The 18,997-nt window shown below is 39.7% G+C and overlaps 2 protein-coding genes across 2 annotated transcripts in view; both read left to right on the forward strand.

Moving 5' to 3' along the window:
* The window catches only part of LIMS1 (LIM zinc finger domain containing 1), a 28,262-nt gene extending 20,161 nt beyond the window's left edge, over positions 1 to 8,101 (forward strand). Inside the window, 4 exon segments of the mRNA XM_042460349.1 lie at positions 57 to 105; positions 2,210 to 2,285; positions 3,579 to 3,773; positions 5,508 to 8,101. Coding sequence (XP_042316283.1) covers positions 57 to 105; positions 2,210 to 2,285; positions 3,579 to 3,726 — 273 coding nt within the window. The 3' untranslated portion in view covers positions 3,727 to 3,773; positions 5,508 to 8,101.
* Positions 8,102 to 13,002: 4,901 nt separating this feature from the next.
* The window catches only part of LOC121926936 (E3 SUMO-protein ligase RanBP2-like), a 51,141-nt gene continuing 45,146 nt past the window's right edge, over positions 13,003 to 18,997 (forward strand). Inside the window, 3 exon segments of the mRNA XM_042460336.1 lie at positions 13,003 to 13,183; positions 13,186 to 13,214; positions 18,202 to 18,269. Coding sequence (XP_042316270.1) covers positions 13,141 to 13,183; positions 13,186 to 13,214; positions 18,202 to 18,269 — 140 coding nt within the window. The 5' untranslated portion in view covers positions 13,003 to 13,140.

An 18,997-nucleotide genomic window follows, 5' to 3' on the forward strand; every position in this document is an offset into this window, starting at 1 on the left:
TTTCTGAATGTTCTGTGAATGTGTGCTTGATTTAGAAATATTTTCTACTTCCACAGCTGTTTGGTGATGTTTGCTTCCACTGTAATCGCGTGATTGAAGGAGATGGTGAGTCTCTGCAGATGTTCAGTTGTTTCATAATTTCAGTAAAAAGCTTAGTATATGGTATCTGAGAAAGGGAATAATGCCTATAAAGATCTAGATTTCTAAAAAATATCCATGGTGCTAAAACTGACCTGAAATTAGTTTCTTCGTTTATTTCACACATTTATTTTAGGCCATGATATCATGGCTGGCAATCCAGGATATCAGATTCAAGAGTCGAAGTTCTGCCCAGGCTATGAATGCTTGTAGAATATTGATGATTAGCAGTGGGAAAATGGAACATATAATACCTGTCTATGAACTGAGGTCTGTAGGAGGTGGTCCTCCTCTGTGTCCCTCCAGTGGGGGCAATACAAAGTGGGAGAATATGGGGGAGGGCCTTCTTAGTTGTGGCACCCCAATTATGGAATGAACTCCCATTGGAAGTCGAACTGGCACAGAGGTTGGTTTCTTTCCAACACTAAGCCAAAACCCAGCTTTTAAAATCAGGACCAGTTTATTTTAAAGAGTCCATGGGCATGGTTTTAAACTGTAGCTTTTAAAGGTAATTTTCATGATTACTTTGTTTAATATGTTTTTATCTTTTGAAAATTATTTATAATTTTAATCTGGAAGTATTTTAAATCATTTATATTTACCACCACCCTGAGATCCCATGATAAAAACTGAGAAATAATGTTTTAATGATTAATGAAATAAAGCAATGGCAAGGCTACAGTTTGATTATCTTTGTCATATATGCCATACTTGCACTGGTACTGTAAACAATAGGAAAAACAACTTAGAGCAGGGTTGGGTAGATCAAGAGGACAAATTTCAGGGGTTTCATAGACTAGTCAAAGTTCCTCTACAACAAAAACAAATGGAGTAGCCAGATGTTTGGTTTTGAACAAACTGGGATTTTCTTTGCAATGTTAACTGGTGTGTAGGAAGGCACTGTCCTATTCAAAAATAGAAACACCATTCCTGGAAGCTTCTAGGGCTGCTGCCATACTACAGAATTAATGCAGTTTGTCACCTTTTTAACTGTCATGGCTCCATCTTATGGAATCCTGGAATTTGTAGTTTGTTCTGGCACAAGATCTAGAAGACTAAATATCTCACAAAACTACAGATCCCAGAATTCTGTAGCATTGAGCCATGGTAGTTAAAGTAGTGTTCAGTTGCATTAAATCTGCAGTATAGATACAGCCTAGGAGAGGCAATTCACCCTTTTTTGCCAGAACAAGAGTACAGTGACAGATACACAAAAACAGGCATAGTTTGCCTACTCCTGCTGTAGCGAATCTAACTGTCTAATCCCAGATTTAAAATATTTGACTCATATTGTGCATTGGCTTGCGCATATGCCTCATAGGCTTGAATGAGGTGTGCCCCCATGCACGCATCCCGGGTGCATGCGCCAGGGGTGTGCACCAGTGGAAATAGCGGAGTTCACCCCTCTGCAGATATTCAAGGTTGCAGATCTCAGATCCGTGAGTTAGGAGGGGCGACTATATTCATTTATCCAAACAAACAATAGAAAGCAGCAGTCATAGAATTTGCCTTGAGACATTCCCTCACACAGCAAAGTGCCCACTCTCCCAGCAGACTTACAGACAGAAGCCAGAGACAGCAACACCACTCACTGTAGCAGGCAACTTTATGCTGTCCACCATCATAACTACTCAAAATATCCTAACATACTGTCTTTCTGTAGCACTGAAGACAGTTTATGGTATCTTCCTAGTCATCTACTTCTTGGTAAGTCTGGGCTCCAGAGAGCAGAGGTGGTTGGGATAGTTCAGTACAAGGCTCAGCCCTAGATTCAGAAGCCACACAAGCAAGCAAAGTACTGAAATGAGATCTTCTGTGCACATGTGTGTTATGTGTGGTGCACATATGTATGGCATGTTGAGCCTGGGCATTACACCAAAAGTGCTGCTCTTAGCAATGTTTGAACATTATACAGATCATTATGATTTATAAGGCTTTGTATCTGTCTTTTTAATATTACTATGGCAACATATGCTATGAAACTGTGATATAAGTATAAACAACTTTGTTGTTAGTACAGTAATGTCTAGCTGCCTTTGGCTAATTCTGTTACTTCTCCATTCTTTCATAGTTGTGTCCGCCTTGAATAAGGCATGGTGTGTGAACTGCTTTGCATGTTCTACCTGCAACACTAAGTTAACGCTCAAGTAAGTGAATTAATTAATTAATTTGTTTTATTTATATACCGCTATTCCAAAGATCATAGCGGTGAACAGCAAGTAAGCTAATTAGCAAGTAAGCTAATTTGCCCCCAACAGTCTGAATGAGTTGTTTGTGATTTGTGATTGTGAAGGAAGTCGGATGTTCTCTGAAATTTCTCACTTCCTTGGAGATATTGGACTGCATTTCCCAGTTTTCCCTAACATTGGCTTATGGTGGCTAGGGCTGATGGAACTTGTAGTCTGACAACATCTAAAGGGGCTACCTAATTCCTCCTCCTCACATACATAACACACTTATTGGAGAGGGTAAAGTGAAGACAAACCAGACTTTGGTTGAATTCAAAGATATCGTGGTGTTAGTCTATAGAATCAGTATGTAGAGAGATCTTGTAGCACCTTTAAGACTAACTAAAAGAAAGAAATTGGCAGCATGAGCTTTCCTAGACTTCAGTGTACTTCCTCAGATGCATTTGGTGGAGTGGATTTTTTTTTCCAGTCCACCAAATGCATCTGAGGAAGTACACTGAAGTCTAGGAAAGCTCATGCTGCCAATTTCTTTCTTTCAGTTAGTCTCAAAGGTGCTACAAGATCTCTCTACGTACAGACATTGGTTGGTTGTTCAGCATGATGACCAGGTTATGTCCTTCATTTACTCCAGTCCAGTAGAATCCAGCAGAGAAATTTAAATTACCAAAGGAGCTTGTGACTTATTGTTCCTCTGCTTTTGTGTAGAATAATATTCCATAGGCAGCACAGTATCACAGCTCCAAGCTGATTGCAGATGACCATAAGTTATCTGTTAAACTCTACATTTGGAAGGAAGAAGGTCAGCCTGTGATACACATTCTACTATTAGCACATCATATATAACACACAAGATGTGCAGCCTCCTTTTCTTCTTTGCTGCTGGCCCAGCCAGTCTACATTTTGCCAGCACCACTTTTCATTTTCCAGTGTATACAAATGCAGGTTTTTAGAGTATTTTCTCTCTTTGGAGATCTGCAGTATGTATATCATAAGTTTTCTGCGGTTGCTATCCTTAAGAACTTTAGCAATGTGCATCCATAAGAAAGCATTTATTTTCTTGTTTTGCAGTAATGAAGCAATTATTACTGCAGTGATACAGCCTCTGGCAAATGGCAGGAATGTCATTTCCTATTAGTATATTTACTATGTTCACTTCATTTCTGTTTTCTGCTGAATTCTCTTTTTCTACTTAACCTAAATCTTGATGCTTTCCTGTTCTCCCCTCTGTTTCTTCTTTGCTTCACCTGAAAGGGACAAGTTTGTTGAAATCGATCTCAAACCTGTATGCAAACACTGTTACGAGAAAATGCCAGAAGAGTTTAAGCGGAGACTTGCCAAACGGGAGCGTGAAGCAAAGGATAAAGACAAACACAAAAAGAAAAAGCCAGTCTGCTTGTAAACATTTCATTCCTGTCTTCTGCCATCTGTCCTCTTTCCTTCCTTTTGGTCAGTTTGAGGGAACTGCTTTTATTTTAGATTTTGCAGCATGCATGCTAATGTAATATAACACAAAGTCTTATTCCTAATATCTAAGGAATTTTACAGGACCTTTATATAAGTTGCATCTTGCATGCGTGGAAGTGCTGCTTTTGTTTTATATCTAAGAGTTAATTTGCTACAGTAAAAGATGATGTGGGCACTTCCAGAGAGGCTTTTCTAATGCAGTTGCCCTGTTTCATTCATAGTAGCTTAAAGGGGATCCTTTAAGTGACAACTTCTTTCATTGACAACTTCCTGTATTTTCTGTTTCGCCAGTCTTTTTTTCTTTCTTTCATTTAAGAAGGGAAAGATGGAGTAGCTGCATTAAACTTTTGGACTTGCAGTGCTTTGAGTCATCTATTGATAAAACTGCTGTCCAGGGTCTAATAGTGTATTTCAATAGACAATACCAGCACAACTTCATCTCCCTGCTGCAGCGCTCTTTGGTACCAAAAATCTGCTTGTGGGTGCAAGAGGGATTGCAGAAGGGAAGAGAAATCACCAGTCCTACCAGAAACAGCGGGATCCCACTAGTGACTTCCAACTCTCTCTTTACATACCTATTGATGTTAGGTTGAAAGGTGCTCATTTGAAAAGAGTCATCCCAAAAGAATATGCTGGGATCTAAAATACTGCATCTATATATTGATCACATATTATTATATGTGATCTGGGGGTATAAATTTAATTTGCTCTTCTCATGTGATATTTTAGACTGAAAAGTAGGATAGCATGAATAGTGACCTTTTTTCTCACCTTTGACAAAAAGTGTGTCTTGACACATTGAGACACCCCAATGAAAAAACGACAAACTGCTGAGAGATATTTTTTTACCAGTGCCTATTTTCAGTAGTACTAGTTGAAACTTTTTACAGAACATGTGCAAAAATGTCATATGCTGCACAAAAAAGTCTGTGCAATTATCACAAAACATCCTGAACTGCAAAAATATATATGTATCAGAAAATATGTAAGAACTCTTCCAATCTCACTCAGTGAGAAGGGATTTTAAAATTTTTGCTTTGCATATACAAGAATTTAAAAAGTTAATATTTGCATCTGTACTGGAAATTGATTTGCAGAGCTTCACTGAAATATATTTGGTGTTATTGTTCTTTGTCTGCCTTGCTACTTGAGATGTTACATTCAAAGGACACCATATGGTGTTCTAATTACTTTTTAAACATACTTTAGTTTTGAGTGCTAGCACAAAGAAGCTGTAAGGCCCAATTTACTGCTATATTACCTGAGTTGGAAAAGTTACTACAACTCCCAGATTCCCACTTTTGGATTAGGAATTCACAGAATGGTTGTGGGATTCTTGGAATTATAGTCCAAAACATAGCCTTTCAAACTTTGTAGTGAACAGATTTTACTTATCATTGACTGTGTGGGGGTTTTTTTTCTTTATGATGGAGAGCAACAAATCTAGAAAAACAAACTCAGAAAGACATGTATGAAGCCACTTTGTGATACTAATGTTCTCTCAATACAGTCTATTTTAAATTGCAACCCCTATGTCTACTCATACTAATATCTTCATGTTTATAAACTTTTAAAAAAATGATAGAGAGAAGTATAACTTGCACTGAGTTGTAGAGATTAATTTAAATATACATTTTAATTTATTTTCAGTTAATTATATACATATGTTTATTTTGTTTGGATTATTTCTATTAATATTAATTTTTTCTCCTCCAGAAACAAGTTTGTGGAATTTGATATGAAGCCTGTCTGCAAGAAGTGTTACGAGAAGTTCCCACTGGAACTTAAGAAGAGACTAAAAAAATTGGCTGAAACCTTGGGAAGGAAGTGAGACCCTCTTCATTCAGATCTCATCTTGATGTGCAACATATAGGAAATTGTATTGGTGTTAACAAACGAGTCCTTGAATCCTTAATTCAAAAGAAAAGTATTCCTCAGCATGACTAGCTAGATACTAAAACATTTGCCTCACCTTGAAAATATACCTCTAAAACTCCTTCGCATTAAGGCTTGGAAACATATGGCCCTCCAGATGAATTGGACTGCCCCTCCCATCAGTCTTAGCCAGAATAGTTACTTGTAAGAGATGTTGGCACTTATAGGCCAAAAATATGTAGAGGTCACATGTTCCATAGTCATGCTTTTCATCTTATGTAAGCTCATATCCAACCATTTAAATTTTGCATTTTACACTTATATGAATTTGTAGATATCTATATATCTTGTATTTGCTTAGCAGATGGAGGATGAAAAATTAATGGACACATTGGGAATAAAGTATAAGATTTCCCTTGCCACATAGACCAAATTTCACTGTAAACTATAGTCCAGCATGGAGCAAAATATAGCAGAACCACAACAGAACAAAACACAGCCAATGCTGGTTCCCATTCGTCAGTGTGACAAAAACTTTCTTCTCTTCACTTCTGAAAATGAACTCTGGACAGTTTCCCATTGCTCTGAAACAAGTTTGAGGATACACCGTGGGGCTACCATATCCAAATATCTAAACTCTCCCTCCAAAAACCATCTCAACAGTGGAAATACTCCTTTGAATCCTGGCCAGAGAGTGTAGTTAGTGTGAGGCTGGAAACCTGCACATACTTGGGGGTAAGTCCATGGGCCTTATTTTGAGGACTGCCCTGTTAAGTGCCATAAAGAAATTCACTGAATCATGATTCTAGCTGTTAAGCATATTTAGCTATGAGTCTGAATTGACCAGTCTTAATGTTAAAAATCTTTGAGAACAGTACCTATAAATCATGAGGTTTTTGAAAAACTATTTCTGGTTTATGAACTAATCGGAAACAATCTTATTTTTCACTTCTTTCTGTTGCCTCGGGGAAGGCTTTATTTTTAAAAATGTGTTCTCAAATAGTTCATATGGTATTAGGAGGCCTTGTTAAACATTCCACTAGCTTATTGGAAAGAATCTGCTGTATCTAAAGGGCTCTACAGGTTGGCCATAAAGGCTGGCATGGGGGCAGAATAGGGGCATGCCCTGACTCTGCTCCCATGTCAACGCTCCTCTGGCACTGTGTTGAGATGACACAAAGCCAGAGGAGGACAGAAAAGACATGGCACTGGCAGCTATGGTGCACTTTCTACGACACAGAAAGTCCAGATTGGGGCCGTAAAGAAAGAGGAGGTTGCAGGCCTCCCCTTAGGGGCAGTCTGTACAGCCCCTAAGTTATGAAGATTCAAACCTCTGTAACATCCTGGATACAGATTGTAAAGAATTCTTATTTTTTTTCCCTGCCTTGTTCAGAGATCAATAATTTTTGTAACTGATCAGTGTACACAAGATTTAAATCTTTGGCCCAGGACTGTCCACCTCAAAATGGCGGCCGTCTGATTCCTTCTCCAGAAATGCTGCAGCTGCCAAACCACTCATCGTCCCTTCGGAGTAAAAAGTACCCAGGAAAACCGGTGTATTTTTTTGGTCGCTGGGCGGACATCAAGATGGCGGCACCCATGTGGATGAGACGCAGCCATCAGGCCGCCACCATTACATACGAGGGGTCTAGACATACGGTTGCTGCGCGGTCCAGAACCCTAGTATCCCTTTCGGTCTGTCTGTTTTGGGCCTATAATTCTTACAGAGCGGAATGACTCCAAAATGCATCATTTGAAGACTGCAACCCAAACCAGAAAATGGCAAGATGTCTGCACATCTAGAAATACATATACATAGAACTACTTGAATATTATGAGAATCCTTCTCTGTAATAGATAAATATTCCTGTGTGCTTTTGTACTTCATTTCCTTGTGCCTTATTCTACCGCATATATGCAATATTAGCCAAAATAGTTATCTTTTACATATGGTTACTTTGTATTTTTATGCAGAAAATATATGCCAAGCCTTTCAAAGTACGGCATATACTAAACCTTTTAAAAATTCATATTTTAATGATGGAAGATGCTTTTCAAAGTATATTTCCTTTTATTTTCTCATCTTATTTTAAAATAGTATGCAAAATAAAAATCTGAACATGTACTAATTTTGACCAAGAGAATATTAATTTTTAATTTAATACAATGTATTTATTGCACTTTCTTCCTCTGTGGAATAGAAGTCACATCTGATTGTGGAATTAACTGCAATCCTATATATGTCTATTCAAAAGTGTCCCACTCAATTCAGTGAATTCATTTCCAAATGAGTGAGTTGTAGGATTTCAAAGCTGAACTCTATGGAACTTCAGAGTAGACATATATATGATTGCATTGTCATAAAATGATCTGGTAGAGAATTACAAAGGAATTGTTAATTTTGCTATTAATAAATTACAGTAGTTTGAAATTTATTACTGTGCTGTCTTGATGATTCAGGGCAGTTTATACTAAAAAATCAGTATCCAAACCTTCTGCAATGATAATACTATGTATACAAATATTTCAAAAGAACTGGGTCTCAACCTTCACAGTGTAAACATTAATCTGAAATTTCAACCAAATCCCAAAACTAAGGCCTGTTACAGACAGCCAAAATAAAGCTGCTTCGAGTCACTTTGGAGGTATGGTATTTCAATGATATATGCGTCCTAAGAGTCCACAAAGCCACGCTCCAGTCCTAAGGACTGGAGTGCAGCTTTGGTGAAGCTTCCAGACTCTTAGGACTCATGCATCATTGAAATACCATACCTCCAAAGTGACTCGAAGCAGCTTTATTTTGGCTGTCTGTAACAGCAAACTAGTCTATAACTTCTTCTAAGGAAGCCATAATCTTATGTATCACATATATTTCAAACTCTAGTCTGTAGTAGAACATTTAAGTCAATAACATTCTGCAAATAATACATTGATTTGTCCTATTCTTAAGTGGATCTTGCCACACACAAAAAATGTTGAGGCTGAGCAGACCGCCCATAAGGGGCGGCTTGCAGCCACCTCCAGCTGTGCTGGATCAGGGCCGCAGCGTGCAGCAATGGAGATGCCATTGCTAAATTGGTAGTGCAGCTGGCACATCAAGTTGTGTTCTCACTGGGAAAGGAGAAAACATTCAGTTAGAAAACACAAAAATTATAGAACCACTGCCAGTGTGCACCAATCAGGGATAGTACTAGTAGTGATAATCCACATACCATCCACACACTCAGGGAGTCAGTGAAATAGCAACAGCCTGGATGAACCTATTCCATCAAACTTAGTGTCCCATTATCAATTATTATGCCAATTCCCAGACATAAGCGCATGCAGGGGTTCAAACTCCATAAAGTCACAGTCTGCATTTTATAGCAACAGACAAATAAAGGAGAGGAAGCCTTATAGAGCACACTACCTTTGACCTAGTGTCTACTCAAAATACAGTTAGGTGGTACAAGGGCTCTGATGATCACAGATGAGACCAAGCTCTTGTTTCATTTTAAAATGTATTACTAGAACACTAGAACATTTGCACCTTTTATACATCCCCAGATATTCCTGGGTGAAAGATAATGTGTTCCAGCAATTTACTCTTGCTTCCCATTGTCACGTAGCTCATACAGACAAGTTTCTTTATCAGCATCTTCTCAAAACAATCTGAGCATGTTGTGGTTTCACCACCTGCAGTGCTGCCTGATGGTGTCCTTCTCATATCTCTTTTCATATACTTTTATCAAGTATATTTTCTACCTCCTCCACCTTAGCCCAGATGCCAAGGTCTTCAGCAAAAGTCCCAATAGTAGCTTTTCACTACACAACTTCTCCATTGTTTTTGTCCATTTTTGTTCACCGTGGCTGCTGTGATCTTTGCTGCCAAGCCATTCCTTTGGTCTGATAGGGAGAGTTTAACAAAAGGAGACAAAGGAGATTATTGCACACGTCTTTTCGCCCAGTCTGCACATGGGCTTAAACGGATCTTATTGCATGCCTCCATGCTCAACTTGGCAGCATCACATACCTGATCTGGACTCCTGGCATACTATTTGAAGAATGATACTTTCCTGTTCTTCTAAATGTATGCCCGGAGTCCAGATTGGGTATGCAGTGTGGCCGAGTTGAGCATGGTAGCATGCAATAAGATCTGTTTAAGCCTGTGCCCAGCCCATGCCTGTATCGAGCAAAAAGAGGTGTGCAATAATCTCCAAAGAGCCTTTGGCCAGGCAGCCACAGAGAACTGATAGGACTTATTGCAGCAGCATTCTGCTGCTCACTGCATAAGTCCCAGGACTAGAAAGCAAAAGCCAAGAGTTTGAACTTCAAACATAGGAAAGGGGAGAAAATATCATGTTAAAAGTCAAAAGGGAGTAACTTGAATCTCCATGCATACACCGCAGCGTGATTCTCTAACCACTTAGCCAAGGCAAGAGAGAAACTCATCATGAACTGTTTATCTCCCTTCCTCAAGATCCAACCATGAACTGCAGATTGTGCCATGGGGAAGAGGGCTTAGTTGCTTTATCCATAATCTTGTTCTACTAAACTACTTCTGCACCCTGGTGCACATGGAGAAGGAAGCGGAAACTGGAGTCACAGATTTGCTCCCCAAACTTCAGACATCCTTACACATGACAATGGAGATTGGAGGCTTGAACACAAGGAGGAAAATGTGGACGGGTTACATTTTGTAGGATGTAGCACACCCTTACTTTCTCTCTGTGAACTCTTCCTGGGATCCTAGCAGGTGGTGTGGAATATCAGACCACACAGTTATAGCACTATGATTCCATTTTAACCACAATGGCAATGTAATGTTATGAAATCTAGAATTCCCAGTCAGAGAACTATGTTTCTCCACCTCACCAATCCCAGTATTTGGTAAAATGCAGCCATGATAGTTGAAATGGAAACATCATGTCATATGAAAGGATGTTGGATGTTCTTTAAGACCCAGACCAGCAGACAAGGCATACTTGTGTGTAGTTAAACACATCGCATTCAGTAAGAAAATAAAATGTGCAGCAAGAAATAGATTTCTGTGCAGTTGGCAATATAGTTTTTAACCAGGAACAAAGTTATTTCTGAACACGGGTGAGAAAGAAAAACAGAAAATTAAAATGACTACTTCTACCTTTCAAAGTTTTTACTAAAGTTTATACTTATACTGTATTAAGCTGCTGGACAAGAAGGGAGCAGGACAAGGCTGAGTTTCTCACATGATTACTCAGCCCCCCTCAGCCGACACCCATTTACTTCTTCAGTAGGTTGGAGTAAAACCATGCCCAGATTTTTTTCAAGAAGCATACTTCTGGGACTCTTTAGGACTCACCCTCCTCCAAAACAAAACAACTGAGATGAAAATGAGAGCTGCCTATTGTAAAGCAGCAAGGGAAACTGTGGTTCAACGAGAGCATAGTCAACCCTTGCCCTCTAAAAATGACAGCAGAAGAGAAACTTTGTTAACATTTAAGAGGATTTAATAAAAGGCACTGCCTGTCTTTGATTTTTGGTTGTTACTTACGATCCATATGGGGGCCCTTTTATTTTATTGAGCAGCCAAAAAATGCTTTCTTGTTCACTCATTATTTTGGTCAAATTTGCTCAAGGCTCGTGGATGGATTTTTAATATTTGGGTTTGGGGCATGAAAAGATGGGCCTTCACATGGACCCAAGAGAGCTTTTGCATGTATCTCCAAGCAGCTTCAGCCTTACCTTTGGGTGCATTTACACTGTAGAAATGATGCAGTTTGACACTAGTTTAACCGCCATGTTGGATGGTGATTTCTTTATCTTTCAACCAGTCCACAAAACCCTAAGAATATAGTGGTACCGCCATTTGCAAAATGAATTTTAAATATTTTTAAAAAGCAAACCAAACTGAAATACCTGCATTTGAATAAAAAAGTAGACAAAAGGGTTAAAGAGAGGATAAGGGCTTTGCCACTACAAGGGTAGGAACAAGAGCAGATAACAACAGCCACCTGGGTTTGAGCACTGTTTGCTATAGGCAGCTCTCATAAAAATAAAAAGGTTACAGACTAATATAAAGGAAACGGGAGGTTTTTCTCTATAGAAAGCAAACTGATACTGTAATACCTTTTTTAAAAAATATGTCTTATAGACAAGTAACAGAATGAAACAGACGGAAAAACAAGTATTAAATAGTAAGCTTAATTATTAAGTAAGCAGAGTTATATGTAAAAATTACAATATTTAATGCACAGAATGAAAATAGAAAACTATTATAGAAACAATCAATAACTGAACAACTGTGAAGCCAATAACTGGAAACTTAAGAAGTTGAAGTTTTAATAGGTATTTCTTATTGATACTGGTGTCTTTAAACGTTTTTGTGGGCATTAAAATGTGTAGATAGATTAGTTGGGTTAGATAAATAACATAGGAAACAGAAAACATTCAGGGGTGGCTGCGTTGGCCATTTAACAAATCCAAACAAAACCCCATCAGTCAGTGATACCTTTGTTGGCCAACCGAAATGCACAAAATACTTGTTGCAGGCTTTCAAAGCTCCATCATGGGCTTTATATATGGAAATATAAATTAGGGGACTAGAGATTGTATTAAGGATGTGATAAATGCTGTACAAGGTCTAATTAGTATTATATTACTATTTGTGCAAAAATTAATAAAAAGAAGAAGAATTTGACACGTTGGATAAATAATATAGGAAACAAGGTTTATATATATATATATATATATATATATGAAATATAAAATAGGAGACTAGACATGTGAGTAATAAGGCTGTGATAAATGTTGTAAGAGGTCTAATTAATGTTATATTACTATTTGTGCAAAAATTAATAATAATAATTAAACCCATTAAATAATATAGGAAACAAATAATGTTTATTATTATATATATATATATTAGAGAGAGAGAGAGAGAGAGAGAGATAAGGTGTGTGTGTGTAGAATACCAAAGATATGAGGGGGAAAGAAACAAAATTTGGAAACAATAGTCAATATATATATAAATGTGTGTGTGTGTGCATAATATATATATATATGGTTATATATATTATATAATATAGAATGGGTGGTGTGTTTATATATATATATAAATGGTGTGTGTGTATATATATATATTATATATATATATAAATGGTGTGTGTGTTGTGTATATATATATATATATATATAAAATAGGGGACTAGAGATTGTGAGTCATAGGATCGTGTAGTGATGAATGTTGCCTGAGGCCTAATTACTGCTTTGCATTAGAGAACATGAATGTGAAACTGAAGGGAACGCCCCTCCCTCTCTATGATCATAAAAGAGGGCGTCACTTCTGGTCCTCCAGCGTCACTTCCGTCGCGAAGGCGTCGACGTCACCGCTCTGCGAGAAGCGACCTCCTCGGGGCTCGGCTCGGCTGAGCTGCCACTCTCCTCCTCCCCTTCGGAGCCTAAGGGGCGACAGTGCGGCCCTTCCTGGCCGGGGGGGCTCCTGGGCGTCCCCATCATGATGAGGCGCAACCGGGCGGAAGTGGATCGCTACGTGTCCTCCTGCAGGCCTCGGCCCCTTCTCCCAGAGAGGCGGTAACGGAGGTCAGGAGGGAGGGAATGGGGGGTAGGGGGCGTCCTTATTCCTTCGGGGGTTCAAAGGCGGGCGGTGATTGGTCGGTTGGAAGTCCGCTCCTCCAACCAGCGGACGGTTTGAGCGCGCGCCGCAGGGCGTCCTGGGTGGTCTCTGTCGGCACGCGCCGTTAACGCTGGGCTTCCACTGTGTGACGTCACTTTGGCTCCTGCTGCTGCTTCTTCCCAAACCCTGCTTGTATGTCATTGCCCATGCGACCCTAAGGCTGCAGGAGCAAGCTATGGCTACATTATTGGTTTATGTTGTGTGTCTGTGTGATATATATATTCTTAGTGTATTTTCCAAACATTTAATACATTTTATAAAACAGCTGTTCTTGTCGCGTGCCTTCAAGTCCTTTTTTTTACTTATGGTGATCCTAAAGTGAACCTGTTGTGTGTGGTGTGTGTGTGTGTTGTGTGTATATATTATGGATCTAGGAGCCCAAGTGAACATGAGTGGGTGTGATGCGACAGCTAAAAAGGCCAATGCAATTTAGGCTGCATCATAAAGCATAGTGTCTAGATCAAGGAGTAATAGTGCCACTGTATTCTGCTCTGGTCAGGCCCCACCTGGAATATTGTGTCCAGTTCTGGGCACCACATTTCAAAGGTCATTGAGAAACTGGAGCCATGTGTCCAAAGGGGACGACTAAAATGGTGAAGGTCTGGAAACCATGCCCTATGAGGAAAGCGAACCCTGTGGTCTCCGAGTCGCAGCCCAACCCATCTTTAATCACACAGACATACACAACTGAGGATCGTGTTGTGTTTTTTTTTAATGCTGGTTTGGTGGGATTTTGGTGTTCTCAATCCAAAACTAATTACCTCAGATTTGCTCCAACACATACAGCTCTTCCACCAACACTTGCTTTCACATTTCTGTGGTGTAATATGTTGCTGACTGAAAGGATCTTGCAAGAGTAAGAAAGGGGTCAAAGCCTCCTAGTAGACTTTCAAAGCAGTTCAATTTGCTGGTCAGAAACACAAGCATCTGTTCAAAAGCGCAAACGTCATAATGGAACATCAGCGTCCACACTAATGATAACAATACCAAAGTTGTGAAAGAAACTGTGTGTTGTTCAGATTTAGTACCCAGAAATAAAATACATTATACGCAGCTATAATATCGAAAACAGTGTTTTGTTGTAGTTGTTGCAGGTGTGTGTTGTTGCTCGTTAGAAACACTTCTGTCCCACCTTTCCACCAACAAGCTTCAGGTGGTGTACATACCTCCCCACATGCACGCTTTATCCTCACAGCAACCCTGTGAAGTAGGTCAGGCTGGAGGCATGGGGGATGCCCAGCTCCAAGACACCCAGTGAGTTTCGTGCCCTGGGGAGAGGAGGACCAAATGAGTGGTAGATGCTGGATGTGAACTCCCATAACCCCCAGGCAGCATGACTCTTGGGCAGGGATTCTGGGAGCTGAGGCTCAAAGCACCTGGAGCCTCCTTGACTGAGAACAGATGCTGCACTCTACTGGGTCTTGACTGTTAAAGACAAAGCAATCTTGGGGTGTTAAGTTTGCAGTCTTAGGTCTTGAATTCATTGGGATTTGCCTCTGAATAGATGACACTGTATTCTTTTCTCCCCCTTGGCTGAGGTTAGGGGCACAGGACTCCCCTGAATGTGGAAAAAACATAAATAACAAAAACACTGTTTTTCCCTGAGAGGAGACCTCTCTAGAGATCTCTAGGTCTGCCAGTACAACTCTGTGTTCAACATCCGCCAGACACTGACTATAGATAGAATTGCTCTGGAGGAGCTACAAATTCCTAATGGAGTGTTCTCTCTAGGAATCTCGTAAGTCCTTCAGTGCGACTTTTGATTAAGGTTGACCATAGAGTTGCATTGGAGAGTCCTAGAGAGAACATAGTAATAAAATCCGTGAATAATCAAAGCCGCAAAAGTCAGAGCTGCAGATGTGGAGGGACAGGGACAAGTGTATAGAATTGTGCTGTAAGATTATAAAAGAAAACCTTATGAAGTGGTGCTTTTTCCATCCTTGTATCATTGAGGAGGGCGAATGAGTACCCTGTGCAAATTCTGCCTCTTTAATTCTTACAAGCACAACATCGCTTCCCTGGGCTCTCCTTGACAACCAAAAGACTTGCTGCTGTTTCTGCCTGTATTTTCTATCCATCTGGATGTAAATCAGCTTATGGCCTTTTCTTGTTTGGAGCCCCACCCACTTTCCCCTGCATTTTACGAAGAGTGGTGTGTCATAATAAAAACATATTAATTATTATCATTAGCCAGGATCAAGCCAGGATTTTTTAAAAAAAGATTGGAATACCACTGTTGGAACTACAGTTCTGCAGGTGGGTCATGGGGAAACAAGCACATCAGCCAATACTTATTGCCAATGGAAGGCCACAGTGTCATTACTGGGGCCATTACAGCCACACTGGCACAATGACATATTTAAATGCTGCTCTAGTAATAAGGATGTTGAGAAGCTGGAGCAGGTCCAAAGGAGGGGGACCAAAATGGCAAACGGTCTGGAAATGATGCCTCATGAGGAGAGACTTAGGGAGCTGGGTATGTTTAGCCTGGAGAAGAGACGGTTAAGAGGTCATGTGATAGCCCTGCTTAAACATTTAAAGGGAAGTCATAGTGAAGGTTAGAGCTGTTCAACAGTAGAACACTCTCCCTTGGTTCACAGTGGAGTCTCCTCATTTGGAGTTTTTTAAGCAGAGGCTGGATGGCCATTTGTCAGGAGTGCTTTGATTCTGTGTTCCTGTTTGGCAGAATGGGAATGTCCTTGGGGTCTCTTCCATCTCTGTGATTCTGTGTTGTAAAATGGGAGGAAGCATCTGAAACACTAATGAAAGACTACTGGAGGGTGGAAAGCAACATATTTTCTCCACGTTCTTACATATAGCTGGACATATGCTTTTCCCAAACTTGTTTCATTAGAATTGCTTGATAGTTTAAAAGTGAAATAAACGTATAGTGTTTGAAAAGTTTCTGTCCTGAAATTCCCTGGAGATTTTTCCTTCCTGAACTCTGTCTACTTCGACAAGGACCAGAATAGGAAAAAGCAGTAGCTTTTTTTAAGTTTCACTTTTGATTCTGGTTATTAGCAGTTGTGATTTATGTGCTGACAGGGATTAGAGAAGAATCCCTATTCTGATTGTAGCAAATGTTCTATTTTGTTGAGACTGTTTTTTCAAAGGTTTTTATTGTACATATTAATCCTCATTGTTCTAAGTAAAAGAAAAAAAACAGTAACTAGATCCTCAGATTTAGCAGAAGGTAAGAAAGACTTGAGAGCCAGTGTGGTGTAGTGCTCTGAACATTGGACTATGCTCTGGAGACCCGTTCAGGCACTGAAACCCATTGGGTGATTTTTGGCAAGTCACAGTCTCTCAGCTTCAGAGGAAGGCAAGACAACCCCCCTCTGAACGAATTCTGCCAAGATAACCCCCTGATATGTTTGCCTTAGGGTTGCCATAAATCAGAAATTACTTAAAGGCACACAGCAACAGCAACACCAAGAAAATTGCTTGCTTGCTACTTTTCCATGCACATACAGTCAGAGGCCTTTCACGTGTGCTTATTGTAAGTCAACATGAGTTGAAAACAACTTGAAGGCACACAACAAAAAAGGAACTATAGTAAAAGTTCTAATCATATATATTAGACCACATCATGTGAATATGTGAAACAGACCTTTATAGCCAGCAATTCCTCAGGATGCCTTACTGTAAATCATAAAATTGTTACATGTGGCAATGATTGAATGTGACACTTTGTTTTGCAATCATGAAATAATAAATATCCACTGGTTTTGTAATCATTTTAACTGAAATTAATTTGAGACATCAATTGTGTACTTTAAAAAACTAGACTTAAGCATGATGCTGACATGTGTTACATATCGATATAATTCTAAGTCTGACTATGCAAAATAATAGAGTTAATGGGATGGGATTAGTACATTGCATTTATATGAGATCTGTGGTGTAATTGTCATAAAAGAGTTAAAATGAGATACTGTATTTGTGACATCTTTAATTCAATGAAAGCAATGGGTGTTCCTGGACTTCCCAAAGCAGGTTGAAATGATGGGCAAATATGACTGTGGTTGTACAATGTATGGGTCAGTGAAAGTTCTTCACCCTGGAACATTCATTGACTCAGACCTTCGTTGGTGAGGGAGGAGTTTCCTGAGGCACCTGAAGGGTGGTTTCTTGAAGTTATTAGTTCACATCTCGCTCATTCCAATCTTCCCTAAGTGTCCTTAAATAGCCACTCTACCAGCCTTGAGACACTTGTCTCCCTCCATCCCTATCTTAATCGATTTTATTGTGCTGTTGTAAGATAAATATATACTGTAGAGTTGTAGAATGATAAGAGTGCTTGTGAACATAAGGTATTTGCATGACAGAAATGGTTGTTAGTAAGAACAAGGGCCAGTAGCTTTAAAACTGTTAACATCTGGAATACAGTGGTACCTCGGGATACGAAATACCCAGGTTACGAAATTTTCGGGATACGAAAAAATCCTATAGGGAATTATTGTTTCGGGTTACGAATGTTTTTTCGGGTTACGAAAAAACTTTTGGTGCTTTTTTCGGCTTTTTCGCACGGAATCGCGGCTTTTCCCCATTAGCGCCTATGGCAATTCGGCTTACGAAGGCTTTTCGGGTTACGAAAGCGGCCGCGTTACGAATTAATTTCGTAACCCGAGGCACCACTGTAGTTTGAATTATTCCTTTCTAAAGTGAAAAGAACAGTGATTCCCCAAACTGTGCCTTTTAAGAGATTTTGGACTTCAACTCCCAGAAGCCTCAGCCATGTTGGTCAGGTCCAAAATCCCTTAATGAACACAGTTTACAGACATTGCTCTAGAATATGGAAGTGTTGAAATCTGTCCCATCATAAGATCCAAACAATTTGTTAGCAATTTTAAAACAACACCCACATTTATCTCTTCTCAGAAATCCATGAAAGGATTCTTTTTCGCCAAGCTGTACTATGAAGCAAAGGAATATGAACTTGCTAAAAGGTAATAGATCTCTCTGTTCTTAGTCCAACAGATGTTTATGCTGTGCTTCTTAATGGCTCCTTTTCAGATTTTGAAAACCTTTTATTGATAGATCTCTGGCTTCCAGTTTTATGTGTGGCAAAAAGTATGTTTATAGGGACTCAGGAATTTTTTCATACAAGTTTTATGTAGTACAGTTGGGCCTTAGTATCCTTGAGTGATCCATTCTGCCGCACGCTCTGCCAATACCAAAATTGGCAGATGCTCGAGTCCGCATTATTCGCATGTGGCCGCACCACCATTGCAAACAATGGCGCTTTAGCTAAATGGCAGGCCAAGGGAGACGGGGGAAGAAGGCTGCTACTGAGTCAGCCAGTGGGATCCTAGCACTGGCCTCAGGCTCCTTCCCCTTTTTCACTTCCTCCGCTGCCGCCACTTTTACCTCAATGTGGACTTGTCATCCATAGATGCTTCAAGCTGCGGATGGCAAATCCACAGATACTGACAGTAGACTATGCAGAAATAATGCATAGGGTTTTAACCTTTGTTGGATGGGATTACGCTTCCCCTGAAATCACAGATTCACACCTTGAGTGTGTTCCTGGACTCAGATCTGAGCTTGGATTTCAGGTTTCAGTGATGGTCAGAAGTGTCTTTGCACAGCCAAAACTAGTGCACTAGCTATGCCTTTCCTTGAGAGAGCAAATGTATTGAGACAGATCTGACATAGCCTTGATTCTATCCCATTT

The sequence above is a fragment of the Sceloporus undulatus genome, chromosome 3, assembly GCF_019175285.1.
Source record: "Sceloporus undulatus isolate JIND9_A2432 ecotype Alabama chromosome 3, SceUnd_v1.1, whole genome shotgun sequence".
Lineage (NCBI taxonomy): Eukaryota > Metazoa > Chordata > Lepidosauria > Squamata > Phrynosomatidae > Sceloporus > Sceloporus undulatus.